The 18,426-nt window shown below is 49.5% G+C and overlaps 1 protein-coding gene across 1 annotated transcript in view; it reads right to left on the bottom strand.

The window, feature by feature from the left end:
- ZCCHC24 (zinc finger CCHC-type containing 24) overlaps positions 1–18,426 on the bottom strand; it is a 169,212-nt gene that overhangs the window by 8,009 nt on the left and 142,777 nt on the right. The window contains exon 3 of the mRNA XM_056849792.1: positions 13,330–13,494. Coding sequence (XP_056705770.1) covers positions 13,330–13,494 — 165 coding nt within the window. The remainder of the gene's footprint in view (positions 1–13,329; positions 13,495–18,426) is intronic.

The raw sequence follows: 18,426 nt of genomic DNA, 5'->3' as shown, positions 1-18,426 counted from the left end.
CATGCGCAGGGATCCCCTCTGCTCAGAAACTGGCCCGCCTCTTCGTATCACATATCTTCAAATTACATTCGTTTCCGCGCAAAATAATCTGTGACCGCGGCAGTGGCTTTGTTTCCAAATTTTGGAAAGCATTTCTCAAGTTGGTGGGGGTAGAACAAGGATTGTCTACTGCATACCATCCCCAAACCGATGGACAAACTGAACGTGTCAATGCTGTACTTGAATGTTATTTACGCTGTTATGTTAACTACCACCAAGATAACTGGGTAGAACTATTACCTTTTGCTGAATATGCCTACAATAATGCTGTGCATCAATCTACAGGTTTTAGCCCATTCTTTGCAGTGTATGGACAGGATTTCGGTCCTGTTACTCCCAGAAATGATGTGGAGGGGGAGGGAGATCCTGATGTTGCTTCCTGGGCACACACCCTCCGTACCACCTGGCCTTGGCTCGTTAGCAATCTCGACCGAGCCAAGCGCAAATACAAAGCACAAGCTGATAAACATCGTTCCCCCGGGGGCGAGCTGCGAGTGGGTAAATTGGTCTATCTTTCCACCAAAAATCTACGTTCCACCCGTCCGTGCCTTAAGCTCAATGCTAAGTTCATTGGCCCATTCCCCATCACACGAGTCATAAATCCTGTCACAGTGGAACTAGCTCTCCCCAAAACCCTGAGGCGTGTACATCCCGTTTTCCACATTAGCCTCCTGAAACCCCATATTGCCTCTCCGCAATGGCATCCTGATCCGCCTCCCGAACAGCCCATTATGGTGGGGGGGGGAGGAGCACTTCGAGGTCTCCAAAATCCTTGACTCTCGTGTTCACCATGGAAACCTACAGTACTTAGTCCGTTGGAAACACTTCCCCCCTGCCTACGACGAATGGGTTCGCGCACGAGATGTCTCCGCCCCCAAACTCGTTGATACCTTTCATGCTGCCTACCCGGAAAGACCGTCCCCCTTACAGACTGGGAGGGGGCCTTAAGGGGAGCAGGATGTCAGGCTGCTATCTCGGTTTCAGTATTGTTTCTGTGTCTGTACTGTACTGTCTAGCCTCAAGGTCGACCACACATACCAAGGCCTGGGAATGCTGCTCCTGGGAAAGTGTACTCTGTTTATGTGTGCTGATGCTGTATAATCTCCCGCCATTTACTGCCTTATATTATCGTTCAGCTAGTGAGACTCTCATAGCTGCCATAGTCCCCTGTATGCACTGTATTGCCTTTTTGACCAGTAAAAGCCATCTGCTTGGACTCTATATGACTCTGTGGTGATTTCTGGTTCGAAGGGTCAGGAGCTCACATGGGCTGGCAAAGGTGCCCCCCTTTGCTGCTTTGCTCTGGAACAGTGGTTCCCAACCTTTTTCGAGTCATGACCCCCTTTTACAATTGCCAAGTAACCTGCGACCCCCGCCACATTTTCATAATAAAGTCATAAAGGACATTTGCATAATAAAGCCATAAATGACATTTTCAATAGGATAAAAAAAACACAATACAAAGATTTTTCAGATCATAAATTCCAACGTAATATTTAATTAACTAATTTCATTAAATAATTAATTAATATTTAATGTGATTGTTGTGCTTGCATCTGGGTAACCAGCTTCAAAATTCGTGGCTGAGTGTTTGTTAAAGCCAACCTCATGTCATCCTCAACATTTAGTCTGTTTCTTGTCTTTGAGCAAATAAATATGTAGTACTGCCAACCTCCTGGTGGGGAGATCTTTCAGAATTACAACTGATTTCCAGATGCCATAGATCAGCTCCCCTGGAGAGTATGGTATTATACCCCACTGGGCTCCTTCCCCTCCCCAAACCCTGCCCTCCCTAGGCTCCACCCCCCAAAATATGCAAGAATTCCTCAACCTGGATTGGCAACCCTAGGGATCAGGGTATGGAAAGAAAAAGGCAAGCTCAGAGCAGGAGAGAAGCAGGCAGGGATGGTATAGAAGACTGTTTTGATATGAAGAAGCATTGAAAATCCACTCTCGCAGAGATATGTAGAGACAAATGGAATTAAAACTCGAAAGGTGAGCATGGTGACATTTTTATGCTTTGGGCTGGTTTTACCTGATTACATTAGGGCAGGGGTGGGGAACTTTTTTCCTGGAAGAGGCTAGGGTTGCCAGTCTCCAGGCACCACCTGGAGGTTTGCAAACCTAGCAGAGGCTATGCAGGGGAGGGAGAGAAGGAAAGAAGGAAAGGAAGGAAGGAAAGGAAGGAAAGAAGGAAAGAAAGGAAAGAAAAGAAGGAAAGAAATGAAGGGGGAAAAGGAAAGAAGGAAAGGAAGGAAGGAAAGAAAGGAAAGAAGGAAGGAAAGAAAGTAAGAAAGGGAAGGAAGGGAGGGAGGGAGGGAGGGAGGGAGGAAGAAAGGAAGTAAGGAAAGGGAAAAAAGGAAAGGAAGGAGAAAGGAGAAAGGAAGAAAGGAGAAAGAAGAAAGAAAGAAAAGAAAGGAGAAAAAGGAAAGGAAGGAGAAAGGAAGAAAGGAGAAAGAAGAAAGAGGAAGAAAGAAAAAGGAAAAGAAGGAAAGGAAGGAAGGAAAGGAAGGAAGGAAGGAAGGGAAGGAAAAAAAGAAAGGAAGGAAAGAGAGGGAGGCTCCCCACACACACACACACACACTCGCCAGCGGCCCGGGGATCTCGAGCACACACACACACACGTACACGGGGAGGGCTGGGGGGGACCCTCGGGTGGCCTCAAGGGGGACCGCCATCTTCTCCTCCAAGACCTGAACGGGCCGAGCCAGGGGAGCTTCCTCAGCCTCCCACACATCCCGCCGCATCATCCGCCTGACAGAAAGGCGAGGCGAGGAACCGGAGAGAGAGAGAGGCGAGGCGAGAGGCGAGGAACCGGCTGACCAACAGCCAGAAGGAGCCGGGCTGCAGAGACGCCGCACCGCGCCGCTGCACACCAGCTGTAGTCCCGCCGCCCAGGGCAGGCCCGCCCGCCTCTCAGCTGGGCGGCGGGGCTACAGCTGGTGTGCGGCGGCATGCCGCCGCGTCTCTGCAGCCCGGCTCCTTCCGGCTGTTGGTCGGCCGGTTCCTCGCCTCTCTCCTAGCCTCTCTCTCTCCGGTTCCTTGCCTTGCCTCTCTGTCGGTCAGCCGGTTTCTCGCCTCTCTCCTTCCGGCTGTCAGTCGGCCGGTTCCTTGCTGGGATGGGGGCTGTCCCAGGACAGTGGCGGCGACCCCCCAGAAAACACGTCGCGACCCCCAAGGGGGTCGCGACCCACAGGTTGAAAACCACTGCTCTGGAAGGATAAACCTCCTGTGGTACTTTTCCTGCCCCTTGGCTGGTTTCCAGGGCAACAGGAGGGAGCAGGTGAGGCATCTTGAAGGGGCAAATAGGAGAGCTCACTGGATGTATGTTGTTGGGGCTCTGGGAGGGCTGTTTTTCAAGGTAGAGGGACCAAATTTGCATCACAGCTGCAGGTGACTCCCCTTGGAAGAACTCCCAAGTTTGGTGAAGTTTGGGTCAAGGAGTCCAATTTCATGGGGCCCCAAAGGGGGTGCCCGCATCTTCCATTGGAAACTATTGAAAACTCCAACAGGAAAGAACAAGCCACAGCACCTCATATCATAGGCCTACTCCTCTGATCCTGGAGAGAATAGGGATGCATCATGACTACTATCCATTTTGACTAGCAGCCATGGATAGCCCTATCTTCCATGAACATGTCCACTCCCCTCTTAAAGCCTTCCAAGTTGGCAGCCATCACCACATCCTGGGGCAGGGAGTTCCACAATTTATGCATAGCGTGAAGAAATACTTCCCTTTATCTGTTTTGAATCTCTCACCCTCCAGCTTCAGCAGATGACCCCGTGTTCTGGTATTATGAGAGAGGGAGAAAAGCTTCTCTTTGTCCACTCTCTCCATACCATGCATAATTTCATAGACCTTTATCACATCATCGCCTTCTTTCTAAGCTAAACACCCGTAAGCGTTTTAAAACAGCCCTAAGCGTCCAGTCTAACGTCCCCGGAAATGGCTTGACACTTGCTACATTTTCCACCCTGGAACGATTTCCCAAGCTTTGTACATCTTCCAGTCACATTTTTCTAATGTTGGGGGTTAACGCACCAAGTGTCCAAAACGTTTTCCGGGCTGTATAAAAGCTGTATTTTCAGGACTCAATGCACCTTTCCCCCCCATTTGGTTGTGCAGCCATTTCCAAAGCTCAAAAAAGTCGTACTTTCCAGAAACCTTTTCCCGGCGAATTATTTTTTTCTCCGACTCCTTGACATCTTCTCCGTAGGTGCGAAGGGTTCAGAGCTTTGCTGCGAATCCCAACCTCAACACCCACTTTTCCCATGTTACCCCTCGCTGACTCCACCCCCCCTTCCCAGTTCGTGCTTCCTGGCCATTTCACCTCTTTCCACTTCCTCTTTTTTTTTTTTTAATCCGGTTATTTGAGTCTAGCGTTGGGAGGAAGGAACATTGGGACAAAAGGTCATAGGGCCTTTGGTACAAACAGTCCAGATCCATAAATCAATTTCTTTTTCTTCGCATCCCACAAGAATATGAAAAAAAAATGGTACAGTATGATGATAAAATTAAGAAACACAGGTTAGCCAGCCAATCACTTTGGCCCAATGGCTCTTTGGCCCAATAGCTCTTTGGCCCTACATCACCACATTCCAACGTTAACACTCATGCGGGGGAAAAATAAAAAGGGGGGGCGGGAAAGCACCGCAATGTTTCAATGATGCGGCGCTCTCCCACTCCTCTCCCTTCGAAACACATTATACAAGACCTGGTGCGTAGGGACAATGTTACATCTTATGTTACGCCAGTGTTGAAAGCGTCAGCAGGGGGAAGTGTGGGGAGGAATTTCCTAAACAGATTAATATATGGGCGGTGAGGACGCACAATTTGCCTTCGTTCGATAACACCCGTTGAATCCACAGCGAAGCTGACTCAACACAGCAAGGCAAATTCATGCGTGCAACTAAAATCAATGCTTTCTACAATGCTCGTCCAGTTGCTGTTGATTGAATGCAATTCATAGGAGCTGGATCGAGGCTAAAACAGTTTACCTCCCCCCGCCCCCCGCACAACATCTACAAATATCATCTCCAATCACATTTGCAATTGCTAGGGCTCTCAGCATGTTGATTGAATTTGGCTTCCTTCCCAGGATGAAGCCGGGAAGAGACTTGTACTTGATCTAGAGGTATTAGGAAGGAGTCCAGCAGGAAATCCATGAATATAGTCCTTCGTGTTTCATTTTAAAAAACCAAGCCTATATAAAAATTGTTATAAATACTGATGATTTTGTTCCAGTGAGGGCACTATTAAATGGACTGCATAGCACTTTAAGAATTACAGATTTTAACTATTACAGATTTTAACTCTCCCCCCAGAGAGACTCCACCGTCCTCTCCTGTTGCCCTCTTTCGCCAGTGGGTGAAGACTTCTTTTGTTTTATCTGGAACTCCCTCAGTGATCCCTGTTTCCTGCTCCATGTTTAAATTGTTGCTTTTAAGTTTCTGCATGTGTAACTTACCTTGGTTTTCATTGTTTTAATTATGTATTTTGCTTGATTTGAATAGTTTTCACGGTGTTTTTTTTATCATGTAATCGATTACCAGCCTTGGTGGCCCTTATGAGGTCAAAAAAGGCAGGGTATATATTTTGTAAATGAACAAAATAAATAAAATGGAAGGAAACAGTGTTTTGACGAGACTACACTTAGGAGAGCCCTTAGGAGTGGGGTCCCCACATTTTTTGAACCTGTGGGAGCCTTTGGAATGATGATAGAAGGTGGTGGACGCAACCCCAAAATGGCCACCCCAGGAGGGGAAGCCAACCACAAAATCTCAGGGAATGAGGTTATGCATCCTTCTAATTCCTCAACATTTCGGGCAGAAGCTCTGTTTAACAGGGCGCCTTTTAAAACGAACATACTGTTTTAAAACATTTCCTGGCATATACATATATACACGGTTTACCTCCCGTCACACAGTGCAGACCCTTGTGCTGTGGTGGCAGCGGCTCCCAAAGCAACGTTAAAAAAACCCCTGCTCAGCCAACTTGCTCTCCAATGGCCAATCAGAATCCCTGTTGAGCAAAAGCACCACCTGACCCCAGCATCATGACAGCCATGGGCACCACGTTGGGGACCTGTGAGGGTCTCTGTTTATGTGTCTCTGCTTACCATCACCTGCTATCAGTGAACTCGTAAAAGCAGTTCACACCTTCTGGTCTCAGGCGCCAGGCCTGATTGCCCCGAGTACCCCCCCCCCCCGCTGTTCTTCCTGTCAGTACTCCCTCAGGCCGATGCGGCCTTGGAAGTGTGATAGCTTCACCAGACTTCCTGGGACTCGTCTGATGTTTTGTATTATGCCAAGCTTGTAACTTCCCATAACAATAAGTGTGAACCCCAGTGCCCCAGTGCCCTGGAGTCAATATATTCTGTAAACCCGATTAGCCCCTCACTTGCAACTTGCTACCTGTGCCTGTCTCATCTCCTGATGTCTTCAATAAATCCTTTGTTTCTTTATCAAAGTCTGAACATTTGATTTGGAGAAGTAAACTCAGAGAGAGGGGATCTCTCACATTAAGTTGCAAGTCTTTGCCTCTCGAACTGCTGCTGTACCTTTTGGGACAGAATGTCAGGCGACGAGGAAAATACCCCTACTACCCCTGACGCACCGGACGGACCGGTGGTACCGGAGAAACCGGACCCCAAGGAGGAGGGTGCCAAGCCAAAGAAGCCGAGGGATCCCATCCCCGACCAAGGCCGGGACGGACGTCCCCGAGGACTTTTTAACAATTGGCTGGACTCCCCCAAGGGTTGGTCTCTCTCCCGAACCGCGGCGAAGGATCGCCGTTTGGCCTTTCCTAGCACGGGACTTGAGGGGGACCCGGCGCGCAAGGAGGCCCTGATGGAAGAGGAACGCAGGCAGTGGCTGGAGGATCGCCAAGCCATGCAGGAGCAGATGGAGTCCATGCGGCTTGTGATGGGTGAGATGGCGACGGCCCTAGACGCGCTGAAAGTGCAACCGCCTGCCGGCAACCCCCCGGACGGAACACCGGCAGCCCCTCCCGCACCTCCTAGCCTCCCGTCCCGTCGGGACCTGAAGGTCACGTATGACGGTTCAGGGGACCAGTTAACCTTTTTCATGGTCCAAGTGGACATTTTTATGCGAGAACAAGGCCGAACCTTCACTTCCGAGGAGTCCCGGGTGCAGTACGTGGCTTCCTTACTGCAAGGGGAGGCGGCCGCCTGGATGGTGTTGCAGTATGAACTCCGTTCGCCGGTGCTGCGGACCCTGGACGAGTTTATGGTGGCACTCCGAAACCGCTTTGAGGACCCAACTCTGGGTGAGCGGGCTAAAGCCTCCCTGATGCAACTGCGCCAAGGAACCAAGTCGGTGGCGCAGTATGCAAGTGAGTTCCAGTCACTGGCCAGCCGAATCCTGGACTGGAGTGAGGCCACTCTGGTACAGTGTTTCAGGGAGGGCCTCAACCCGGACCTCCAACATTGGGCTTTTATGCAAGGGAACCCCCCGGACGTGGAAGGTTGGGTTCGCCATGCTGCCGACATCGAGAATCGCAAACAACTCCTGACCTTGTCCAAACAACGCGTTGGACGAGACCCGAGACCCCGGAGTGATCGAGGCCGAGACTTCCGACCCGGAGGGAGCGGGGGTCCCTCGGCCGCTGAACGCCGCAAGCGTTTTGAGACCGGTGTCTGCCTGACCTGCGGGGGAAAGGGACACTTTGCGTCGCAATGCCCCTCTCGTTCCGGTCGTCCCAATCCCCCTCGCCAAACCCAGACCGAACCGCAGAAGGCGGCCGCTGAGGACCAGCCCCGCCGCAGGAGCGGACCACCGGGCCGGCGTTCCGGCGCACCCTCCGCTCTCCATGCGCGTCCCCAGGATGTGATCTCCACCTCTACAGGCCCAACGGGGTCCCGGATTACAAATACTACTTTTGATTCGGATGGATCCCCGAACGCCACCACTCCGTCCCCCTCTTCCAGCGAGGAGGAAGAGTGGGAACAGCCGGCAAAAAACGCCGTCGGTCTGCTGTAGAGGGGGCTCCGCAGCAGACCGCCCCTGTCGTTGTGCAAGGAGCTCCACCGATGGTAAGCGCCCAAGAGGACAATGTGTATGTGCGTGTTCACCTGTCCCTACCCAAAGGGGGTCCCAGTTTAGAATTCCCCGCCTTGGTTGATTCGGGGTGTGCCCGCACCATGATTAGTGAGGAAGCTGCCAAGAAACTGGGAGTCCGGCGCAAGCGGCTTCCGGGACCCCTCCGCTTTTCCCAGATGGACGGGAGCGATTTTAAACGGGGCCCAGTGACCCACCGAACTGCAGCCGTGATTATGTCTGTAGGAGAACATTGGGAACGCTTGTATTTTACCATCGCCCCTATTGTAACCCCAGTGGTGTTAGGGATGAACTGGCTACGGGGGCACAACCCCTCCATCGACTGGGTTAAACGGGTGCTCTCGTTTCCCGAAAGCCCCTGTGGGTTGCATGACAAGGAACGGGTACTCAGGACTCCGGCCGCCGCATTGGTAGGGTCCCCCACCCCAACCTCCGTTCCTCATCAACTGCCCACAGAATACTCGCAGTTTGCAGATGTCTTTGATGTTAGAGAATGTGACGAACTACCTCCCCACAGAGAGACGGACTGTGCCATCGAAATTGTGGGGGAAGGCAAACTGTCTAAAGGGAAGGTCTATCCCATGAGCCCTAGTGAGAAGGCGGTGTTACGGGACTATCTGGATGCCAACTTGGCGAGGGGTTTCATCCGCCCCTCCAAAGCTCCGTATTCGGCCCCAGCCTTCTTTGTGAAGAAAAAAACGGGAGATCTAAGACTGTGTATTGACTTTCGTAGGCTAAACGCGGTCACCCAGTCTAACGCTTCCCCTTCTTCCTTTCTTGGGTACGTGATTTCCCACCAAGGGTTAGAAATGGACCCCGCAAAGGTCCAGGCGGTGCTAGATTGGGAACCCCCCACTACCCGCCGCCAGCTTCAGCAGTTTTTGGGATTCGCTAACTTTTACCGAAACTTCATTCCCAACTTTGCCCAAGTTGCGCTTCCTCTCACTGCCCTGTTGCGTACCAAGGACAAGGGGGCTAGCGCCGCGCTTCCCTCAGCCCGTTTGCAATGGTCCCCCCAGTGCCAGCAGGCTTTTGAACGTTTAAAGCTACTTTTCTCATCCGAACCCGTTTTGGCTCACCCGGATTGCACCAAGCCTTTCGTGGTGCAGGTGGATGCCTCGGATGTGGCCATGGGCGGGGCCCTATTGCAGAGGGATGAAGGGGGGCGGTTGAAACCATGCGCCTACTTCTCCAAAAAGTTTTCCCAGTCCGAAATCAACTGGGCTATTTGGGAGAAGGAGGCGGCGGCGGTCAAACATGCCCTCACCATATGGAGACATTTCTTAGAAGGTGCCGAACTGCCGTTTGAAGTGTGCACCGATCACAAGAATCTCGAGGCTCTCAAGGGAGCTAGAAAGCTCAACGCCAAACAAATTCGGTGGGCCCAATTTTTCGCCAAATTCCGATTCACTCTCAAACATGTCCCGGGCAAGGAAAATGCCCTAGCCGACGCTTTGTCACGACTCCCCCAGTATCGCAACGATTTCGATCGTCCTGTCGACTCCCTGTTCACTCCCGAGCAGCGTGGGGAGGTCCCCAGCTTAGCAGTCACTACCCGGTCCCAAGCCCATCGACCGGAGACCCCCCCTACGCTCAAAGGTATCCCGGAAGCCTTCCAACAGCGGCTCCGGGACGCTTCCTTACAGGAGGAGGAGCACCACCTCCTCCCTACTGGCCTGGAACGAACCAACACTTGGTGGGTGCAAGGGGGAAAACTGTATGTCCCGTCCTCCCTTCGCAAAGAGGTATTGGGACTTGTACATGGTGCCAGGATGGCAGGTCATTTTGGTTTCATAAAAACACTTCACCTGGTACGGAGGCAGTTCTGGTGGCCCGGTATGAGAGCCGATGTGGAGCTATATGTACGCAGCTGCCCCACTTGCGCCACAGCTAAGAAACGGATGGGAAAACCCCCAGGGCTTCTCAAACCGCTGGAGAACCCCTCCCGCCCCTGGGAAGTCATAGCCATGGATTTTATCACCGACCTACCTCCTAGTCGGGGAAAAACGGTTCTCTGGGTAATCACGGACCTTTTTTCCAAACAGGTCCATTTTGTTCCATGTGCAGGTCTTCCTTCAGCCCAGGGTTTGGCTAAACTATTTGTTACACATGTCCTCAGGCTACACTCGGTCCCGAGGAAGGTCCTCTCCGACCGGGGGGTCCAGTTTGTTGCCAAATTCTGGCGAGCCTTCCTAAAGCTCATGGGGGTGGAGGAACAAGGTTTGTCTTCCGCCTATCACCCCCAGACGGATGGTCAAACGGAACGAGTAAATGCGGTGGTAGAATGTTATTTGCGTTGCTATGTAAATTTCCACCAGGATGACTGGGTCGATCTGCTGCCATTCGCCGAATATGCGTACAACAATGCGCCTCATTCCTCTACCGGCTTTAGTCCCTTCCAAGTAATATACGGGACGGAATTCGGTCCTTTCGGTTCCGCCCCCGTCACGCCAGAGCTCCAAACCACCCCTGATCTTCAGGAGTGGGTTCAGGCAGTTAAATCTACCTGGCCATGGCTGCTCAAAAATCTTGAGAAGGCAAAAAGCAAGTACAAGGAACAGGCGGACAAACACCGATCCCCGGGATGGGAACTAAAGGTGGGGGAGCAAGTGTATCTGTCCACCAAAAACCTCCGCTCTCTTCGTCCCTGCAAAAAACTGAGCGACCGTTATGTGGGACCTTTCCCCATTACCAGAGTGATCAATGAGGTTACCGTGGAACTGAAACTCCCAAAGACCCTCAAGGGAGTCCATCCCGTATTTCATATTAGTCTCCTCAAACCTCATGTGGCCGCTCCCCAGTTCCACCCCCCTCCCGACCATGAGATTCCTACTGTGGTAGGAGGGGATACCCATCTGGAAATATCCAAGGTCTTAGATTCCAAATGGAAGAAGGGGAAACTGTTTTACTTTGTTCGTTGGAAAAACCTTGGGTCCGCTCACGACGAGTGGGTGGCCGCACCCCACATGGCGGCCCCTCGCTTGATCCGAGAATTTCACCTCGCTTATCCCGATAAGCCTCGCCCTCTCGAGGACCCCGGTGGGGGGCCTTAAGGGGGGCAGAATGTGAGGGTCTCTGTTTATGTGTCTCTGCTTACCATCACCTGCTATCAGTGAACTCGTAAAAGCAGTTCACACCTTCTGGTCTCAGGCGCCAGGCCTGATTGCCCCGAGTACCCCCCCCCCGCTGTTCTTCCTGTCAGTACTCCCTCAGGCCGATGCGGCCTTGGAAGTGTGATAGCTTCACCAGACTTCCTGGGACTCGTCTGATGTTTTGTATTATGCCAAGCTTGTAACTTCCCATAACAATAAGTGTGAACCCCAGTGCCCCAGTGCCCTGGAGTCAATATATTCTGTAAACCCGATTAGCCCCTCACTTGCAACTTGCTACCTGTGCCTGTCTCATCTCCTGATGTCTTCAATAAATCCTTTGTTTCTTTATCAAAGTCTGAACATTTGATTTGGAGAAGTAAACTCAGAGAGAGGGGATCTCTCACAGGACCCCTGCCTTAGGAATTAACGCTGGGATCATTACAGTAGAAAAGAGCAAGAGTCCAGTAGCGCCTGAAAGACTAGCAAAGGTTCTGGCAGAGTAGGAGTGAGGGATCGTTACAGACTAGTTGTACCCTTTTCTCTACCACTTAAGGAAGCATCAATCTGGCTTACAATCACCTTCCCTTCCCCTCCCCACAACAGACACCCTGTGAGGTAGGTGGGGCTGAGAGAGTTTGGATAGAACTGTGACTAACCCAAGGTCACCCAGCAGGATTCAGCTGTAAGAGTAGGGAAACCAACCCGGTTCTCCAGATTAGCGTCCGCCGCTCATGTGGAGGCGTGGGGGATCAAACCCGGTTCTCCAAATCAGAGTCCACTGCTCCAAACCACTGCTCTTAACCACTACACCACGCTGGCTGTCTTTTAAACTGGAACAATGATTAAAAAAATCCCATTAAAAAAAGTATTGATTTTGTTAAAAACGGTGATTATTTTACCCCCAAGCACCCTATTAGTAGAATGGTAGTGCAATTAGTAGAATAGTAGAGTGCAAATCGCACACAATGATATTAGAAATTCTACACAAGAAGAGACAGCATGGTGTTTTACGCCAAGGTGAGTCGGGTACAATGATCCCTGGGCCCGAGGATCAAAGCGGCCCTTGATTCCCAGGGTCTTGGGGCCCGTGGGGACTAAAAGCCGTGCAGGTCAAGGGCCTCCTCAGAAGGAGGGGGCAAAACTGGTCTTTCCTGTCAGGGTAGCTGTGCTGGTGGAAGAGCCAGGAAAAAAGAATTCACCTCCTCCTGCCTGCACACTTCATCCTCCACCCATGTGTCAATTGGCATGCATGTCTCCCACAGTCCTGGGAATCAACCTTCCTGGGGTCAGGCGGGACTCCTAGACAGAGGGAAACGCTGGCAAGATCCACACCCTCGGCGCCTTCCACTGACAGATTGCTGGATCCAACCCAGTAGTTCGCTTTGTTTTGTTTCTTTAGAGAAGCTTGCAATTCCAGTACATATTCTTTGAGCATATTACAGAAATCACTGGTAAGATTTCTTGGGCAAGAATGAGGAAAGCGGACAGGAAGAGACTTGGTTCCTTTGAAAGGTGGCGTTGGAGGAGAGTTTTATGGATTCCGTGGACTGCCCAAAAGACAAATCGGTGGGTACTAGATCAAATCGAGCCAGAACTCTCCCGAGAAGCTAAAACAACTCAACTGAGGCTGTCGTACTTTGGTCATATCATGAGAAGACAAGAGTCACTGGAAAAGACAATCATGCTAGGAAAAGTTGAAGGCAGCAGGAAAAGAGGAAGTCCCAACATGAGATGGATTGACTCAACAAAGGAAGCCACGGCCCTCAGTTTGCAAGGCTGTTAAAGACAGGACATTTTGCAGGTCGTTAATACAGAGGGTCGCCATAAGTAAGAGGCGACTTGTTGGAACATAGAATCATAGAGTTGGAAGGGGCCATAGAGGCCATCTAATCCAACCCCCTGCTTAATGCAGGATCAGCCTAGAGCATCCCTGACAAGTGTTTGTTCAGCATAGAAACCTAACACACACATGCACACAATTTGCACACAAGACTGATATGCAGTCCTTAGCGTTGGCCCATCAGCACCTGGGTACTCTGGATTCCTATATCGGCTCAGCTTTCCACTTCTTCCAATGTATGTGCTTAATCATTCAAAGTCGCTGCTACAACAGCCCTACCTGCTTGTGAGGATAGACGTTAATGTGGCACTTGATACATTCTTGTCCCATGTTGGCCCAGGAGTTTCCGCTCATCCATTTTCTCTTGCACTTGGGACATTTGTATTCCCCAAAGCAGCGTTTTTTCCCCTGGTATGGTGTCAGGCCTTCTCCTTTTGGACGGGCCTAAAATAAGAAAGTGAAAAATGTATACATCCATTAGTATAAGACAGTCTAGGTGGATCTAAAGATAGCAGATGGATAGCCAGTGGCTTTTAAATCTAGAGAAATAATCTAAAGATCTTCACATCTGGGTCCACATTCCCCACGTCATTTACTTTCCAAACGGCAGTCTCCCTCCTTCTCATGTGGCAAATCACTTTAGAAACGGAAAGGGTTTTTTAACAGCAATTTCTGCTATGGCATGGGATGGTGATGGTTACCAGTTCAAGGAGGGAAAACGATTAAAAATCCTACTGAGCATTTATTTCGTTTTATTTCGATATTGATACCCAGCTTCAGGGCTGGAGTTAGGTTTGATGAGGCCCTAAGCTATTGAAGGTAATGGGGCCCTTTATATGTCCAGCTGTCCTTTGGCAACAACAAATTGTCGCTGTTTTTTGTGTTGAATATATGCTATATGGTAATTTATGGACCTAATAGGTATCTAAAGCCATTTGCACATAACAAAATATGTATTTTATCAAAGTAATTGTTGAACTGAAAAACAATTAAGTATATTAATAGTGAAATAATTATTACGCTCTAACTTAAAATGATTTTTTATTCATAACAAACTTAATAATGCAAACACATTGGCATTTGGCAAAAACAAAAATTCCTTTAGAAACACAATGTACATCCAGTTTTTTTTTTCCTTTAAATTTTTTTGGGGGGCCCAAGAGAGTGGGGCCCTAAGCTATAGCTTGTTTAGCTTATACGTAAATCTGGCACTGCCCAGCTTTCTCCCCAAAGCAGCTTATATGGTACTTCTCCCTTTTATCCTCGCAAGAACCCTGGAAGGTAGGATAGCCTGAGAGAGAGTGACTGGCCAAAGGTAAGTAAGCTTCCATGGCAGAAGTGGGGATTCGAACCTGGGTCATAGCCAGATCATAGCTCAACACTCTAGCTAGCCACGACAACGTATGGGCCTAAGTCCTTTGGTGGGCTTAAAATAGCTCTCTGGATTTGGGCCTGGATATTTTAAAGAGGCGTTTTGCATTATACGTGTATTTTCATAACCCATCTTTCTGAAGTTATACTGAAGTTGAGTCACGCTCAACGCATCATGGTGTTGAATTCCGTGCAATGGGACCGGGCATGAAACAGGGAAATCCCCAGGTATGAGGGAAAATGTGACTCCCTTTCCCACACATTGAGGCAACTCCCCACAAAAATACTCCTGCAGCCTGCACCTACCCTGCTTTGGTTGCCCCCTTCCCCCCACCTGGAGAGGGTTTTCTATGTCGTGGCACCAAGACTCTGGAACAGTATGGTGTAGTGGTTAACAGCGGTGGTTTGGAGTGGTGGACTCTGATCTGGAGAACCGGGTTTGTTTCCCCACTCCTCCACATGAGTGGTGGACACTAATCTGGTGAACTGGATTTGTTTCCCCACTCTTACACATGAAGCCAGCTGGGTGACCTTGGGCTAGTCACAGCTGTCTCAGCCCCACCTACCTCACAAGGTGTCTGCTGTGGGGAGGGGAAGGGAAGGTGATTGTAAGCCGGTTTGATTCTCCCTTAAATGCCTTCCTTTCCAGGCAACCAGGACAAAAACTATGTGCACATTTCCCTTTATATCTTCACAACCAAAGGGGCTTTTTAAAATGAAAGGTCGGAATTCAGTAGCAGGGCATGACATTTTTTTTTGGGGGGGGAATCCCCCTATGTATCCAGCATAGCTTCAAGCCTGGCATTTTCTCTGACTGTTTTTACCACCATATTGTCGAAGGCTTTCACGGTCTGAGTTCATTGGTTCTTGTAGGTTATCCGGGCTGTGTAACAAAATTCCAAGACCACGGTTACACAGCCCGGATAACCTACAAGAGCCAATGTTTTTAACACCATTCCCAACAGAGCCATTTTGCTGATAATAATCAAGGACCCTTTTGTTTATCCCCCAAATATCCAGAATTTCCAACCCGGAACGTGGCCACCCTGTTCACATGCAACAATGGGCAGCAAATAAACAGGGAAATGTTCACTTTCATGTGGACCCTGAGGCCCAGATGGTTTCTGTTTTGTGCGTTGTCATCCCATTATCCGACTCCTGGAAATTCTGAATCACGGCCCTTTGTGGGGCTGACTGTGTGAAGCTGTTGTCTTTTGAGGTTGCTAAACATTCCCGTATGCAAACCTAGCAGATGAGTGTCCCTCAGCTGAGCACTGTTTCTCCTGGGGAAGGAATAAATCCATCCACTGTTTTTGGACACTTCTGCGATCCAGAGGGTGCTCTTTGCTTTGGTTTTGAATGCTGGCGAGCTGGGGCAGTGTTGGTTATACGGGTAACACCACGATTGCTGCACAGTTGGGATATCAGAAGCATCCACAACAGGCTGCAGTTTTGTTTTATAGAGAGGGGCATAACCCCTAGCCATAAAACAAAGTTGCATGTTGTGGATTCATTTGAATGCCTTGAGCTAGAGGGCCCAGGCCAGCTCAATCTCTTCAGATCTCAGAAGCTAAGCAGGGTCGGCCCTTAGATGGGAGACCACCAAGGAAGCCCAGGGTTGCTTCGCAGAGGAAGGCGATGACAAACCAGCTCACAGCCTCTTGCCTTGAAAACCCTACATGGTCCCCATAAGGGTTGCTGTGACTTGACAGCACTTTCTACCCCCCCCCCCACCAAACATAATATTTGGGAATATGAAGAACAGGCTATACCAGCATTTATGCCTCTATATCACTGCAAGATAGGCTAGGCTAACAGGCCAGAATTTCCCCGCAACCTGAGATAAAACTACCCATTTTGGCTTTTTCTGACTTTACACCTTAAATTTATAATCCAGACTGTTAATGCAGCAACCACTATTGGTCTCTTTCAGGGGGAGTAAGCCCCTTTGAACAGACCTAAGTAAGATTTCTAATAGACCTGCTTAGGATTGCTCATGAAGGATGTAGTTCGAGCATTGCAAACAGATAAACTGTTACAGATGTTCTCTGTCTTGACTCCCCTCCTGCTTCCAGTACGTCTCCCTCCCCTTCCCAGTCCATGTCAGCGTTCACGTTTTGAACACAAGGGTTTCGTTCCAGTATGTTCTGAAATTAAAATGTTGAAATCCCCTTCCGGATATCAGTGTCACAAAGAGATTCCTTTACCACTGCAGAATCGGCTCTCTGCCAGTCCCAGCAGATGCATGATGGTTAAATTAAAGTTCAGGCCGCTTGGTCTCTTGGCGCTCTGTCGATTCAACTAACTTAGTGCCGGGAGATGAAATGTTAAAAAGCTCCGGCTTCATTTCTTCAGACCCAGGGTAAAATTGCAAACTGATGTTTTGCTACAACCCCCATATAAAGGGGGCGTTCCTGACTGTAGATACACGAACAAATGCCCCATTCTCCCAACAAACCTTAGCCTGATTCTCAGACAAGATTCAGGCGTGTGTTGAAATGTTTCTAAAATTATCACACATTTGCTGTTCATTAGATGCCTGTGGGGAATAAATGTCTTTTCCCAAAGGCGGATGGTAACCCACAGCAGCCTAAATAGGCCAAAGGCCTCTTTGTTTCCCATTCATATGGCAACCATTCCGTTATGGGGAGGGGGTAGAAAGCTCGCAGAAGGAAAGTAAGCTTTTCAAAAGCTGAGGGAGTTCACAACTTCAGGAAAATGTCTGGCTTCCTTTGGGAATTTCTGCAGTGTCTTGGTATATGGTCCAAACAGAACTGAGTAGAAGGAAAAGCAGGTGTTTGGCACGAAAACCTGAATCTGGCAGGCTTCTGAAATCCCATAGTTGATGGTGATAGCGCGTGCTGTTTTGTGCATGTGAGAACGTCAGAAAAAAATCCATTCGGCACACTTGGTCCTGCTAAAAGCAGAAGATGGAATACACTGGGTTATTTCCTGTGTTTTACTACCTATGGGTAACAAAAAACAAAACAAAAAAGAGACCATTTCTGTTGCCTATAAAATAAAATATAACAGTTAAATTGTGGAACTCCCTGCCCCAGGATGTGCTGATGGCTGCCAACTTGGAAGGCTTTAAAAGGGGCGTGGACTTGTTCACGGGGGAAAGGGCTATCCATGGCTACTGGTCCAAATGGATACTAGTCATGATGCATACCTATTCTCTCCAGGATAAGAGGAGCATGCCTATTATATTATGTGCTGTGGAACACAGGCGGGATAATGCTGCTGCAGTCGTCTTGTTTATGGGCTATCCATGGCTACTAGTCAAAATGAATACTAGACATGATGCATCCCTATTATCTCCAGGATCACAGGAGCATGCCTATTATTTCAGGTACTATGGAAAGCAAGCAGAATAATGCTGCTGCAGTTGTCTTGTTTATGGGCTTCCTAGAGGCGCTGGTTGGTCACTGTGCGAACAGACTGCTGGACTTGATGGACTTGGTTTGATCCAGTATGGCTTTTCTTAGGTTCTTATAACTTTTTTTAAAAGGAAATAAACAGTTTTTGTTCAGTGTACAATCTGTAAAGGGCATGATGGGACCCAGGCAGCGTAGCTGAACCAGGGAAAAGAACTTTGGGCAGGCTTATGTCCTGGAAACCTCAGACCAGACATGCAGGGAGACTAAAGCAGGATTCAGTCCTGGGAGGTGGGGCGAGCTTATGGCTCCCATTTGCCTAGTTATGACGGGAGACCTCCAGCCTATTACAACCCTTGGCCGCTGTTGCTCAGCTGGTAAATTGTAAGAAACTAGGGCCGTAGGTGGGGGCGCGATCGTCCTGGGGAGAAAAATTACAAAGAAAAACAAGGCCTCATCTATGTATGGAAAGTTAACGTAAGAAAAACCCTGCCGCGTCAGACCAAGGTCCATCAAGTACAGCAGTCTGTTCTCACAGAGGCCAACCAGGTGCCTCTAGGAAGCCCACAAGCAAGACGGCTGCAGCAGCATTGTCCTGCCTGTGTTCCACAGCACCTAATAGAATAGG

The sequence above is a fragment of the Euleptes europaea genome, chromosome 5, assembly GCF_029931775.1.
Source record: "Euleptes europaea isolate rEulEur1 chromosome 5, rEulEur1.hap1, whole genome shotgun sequence".
In the NCBI taxonomy this organism is placed as follows: domain Eukaryota; kingdom Metazoa; phylum Chordata; class Lepidosauria; order Squamata; family Sphaerodactylidae; genus Euleptes; species Euleptes europaea.
This window is presented reverse-complemented; position numbering and strand designations above follow the sequence as displayed.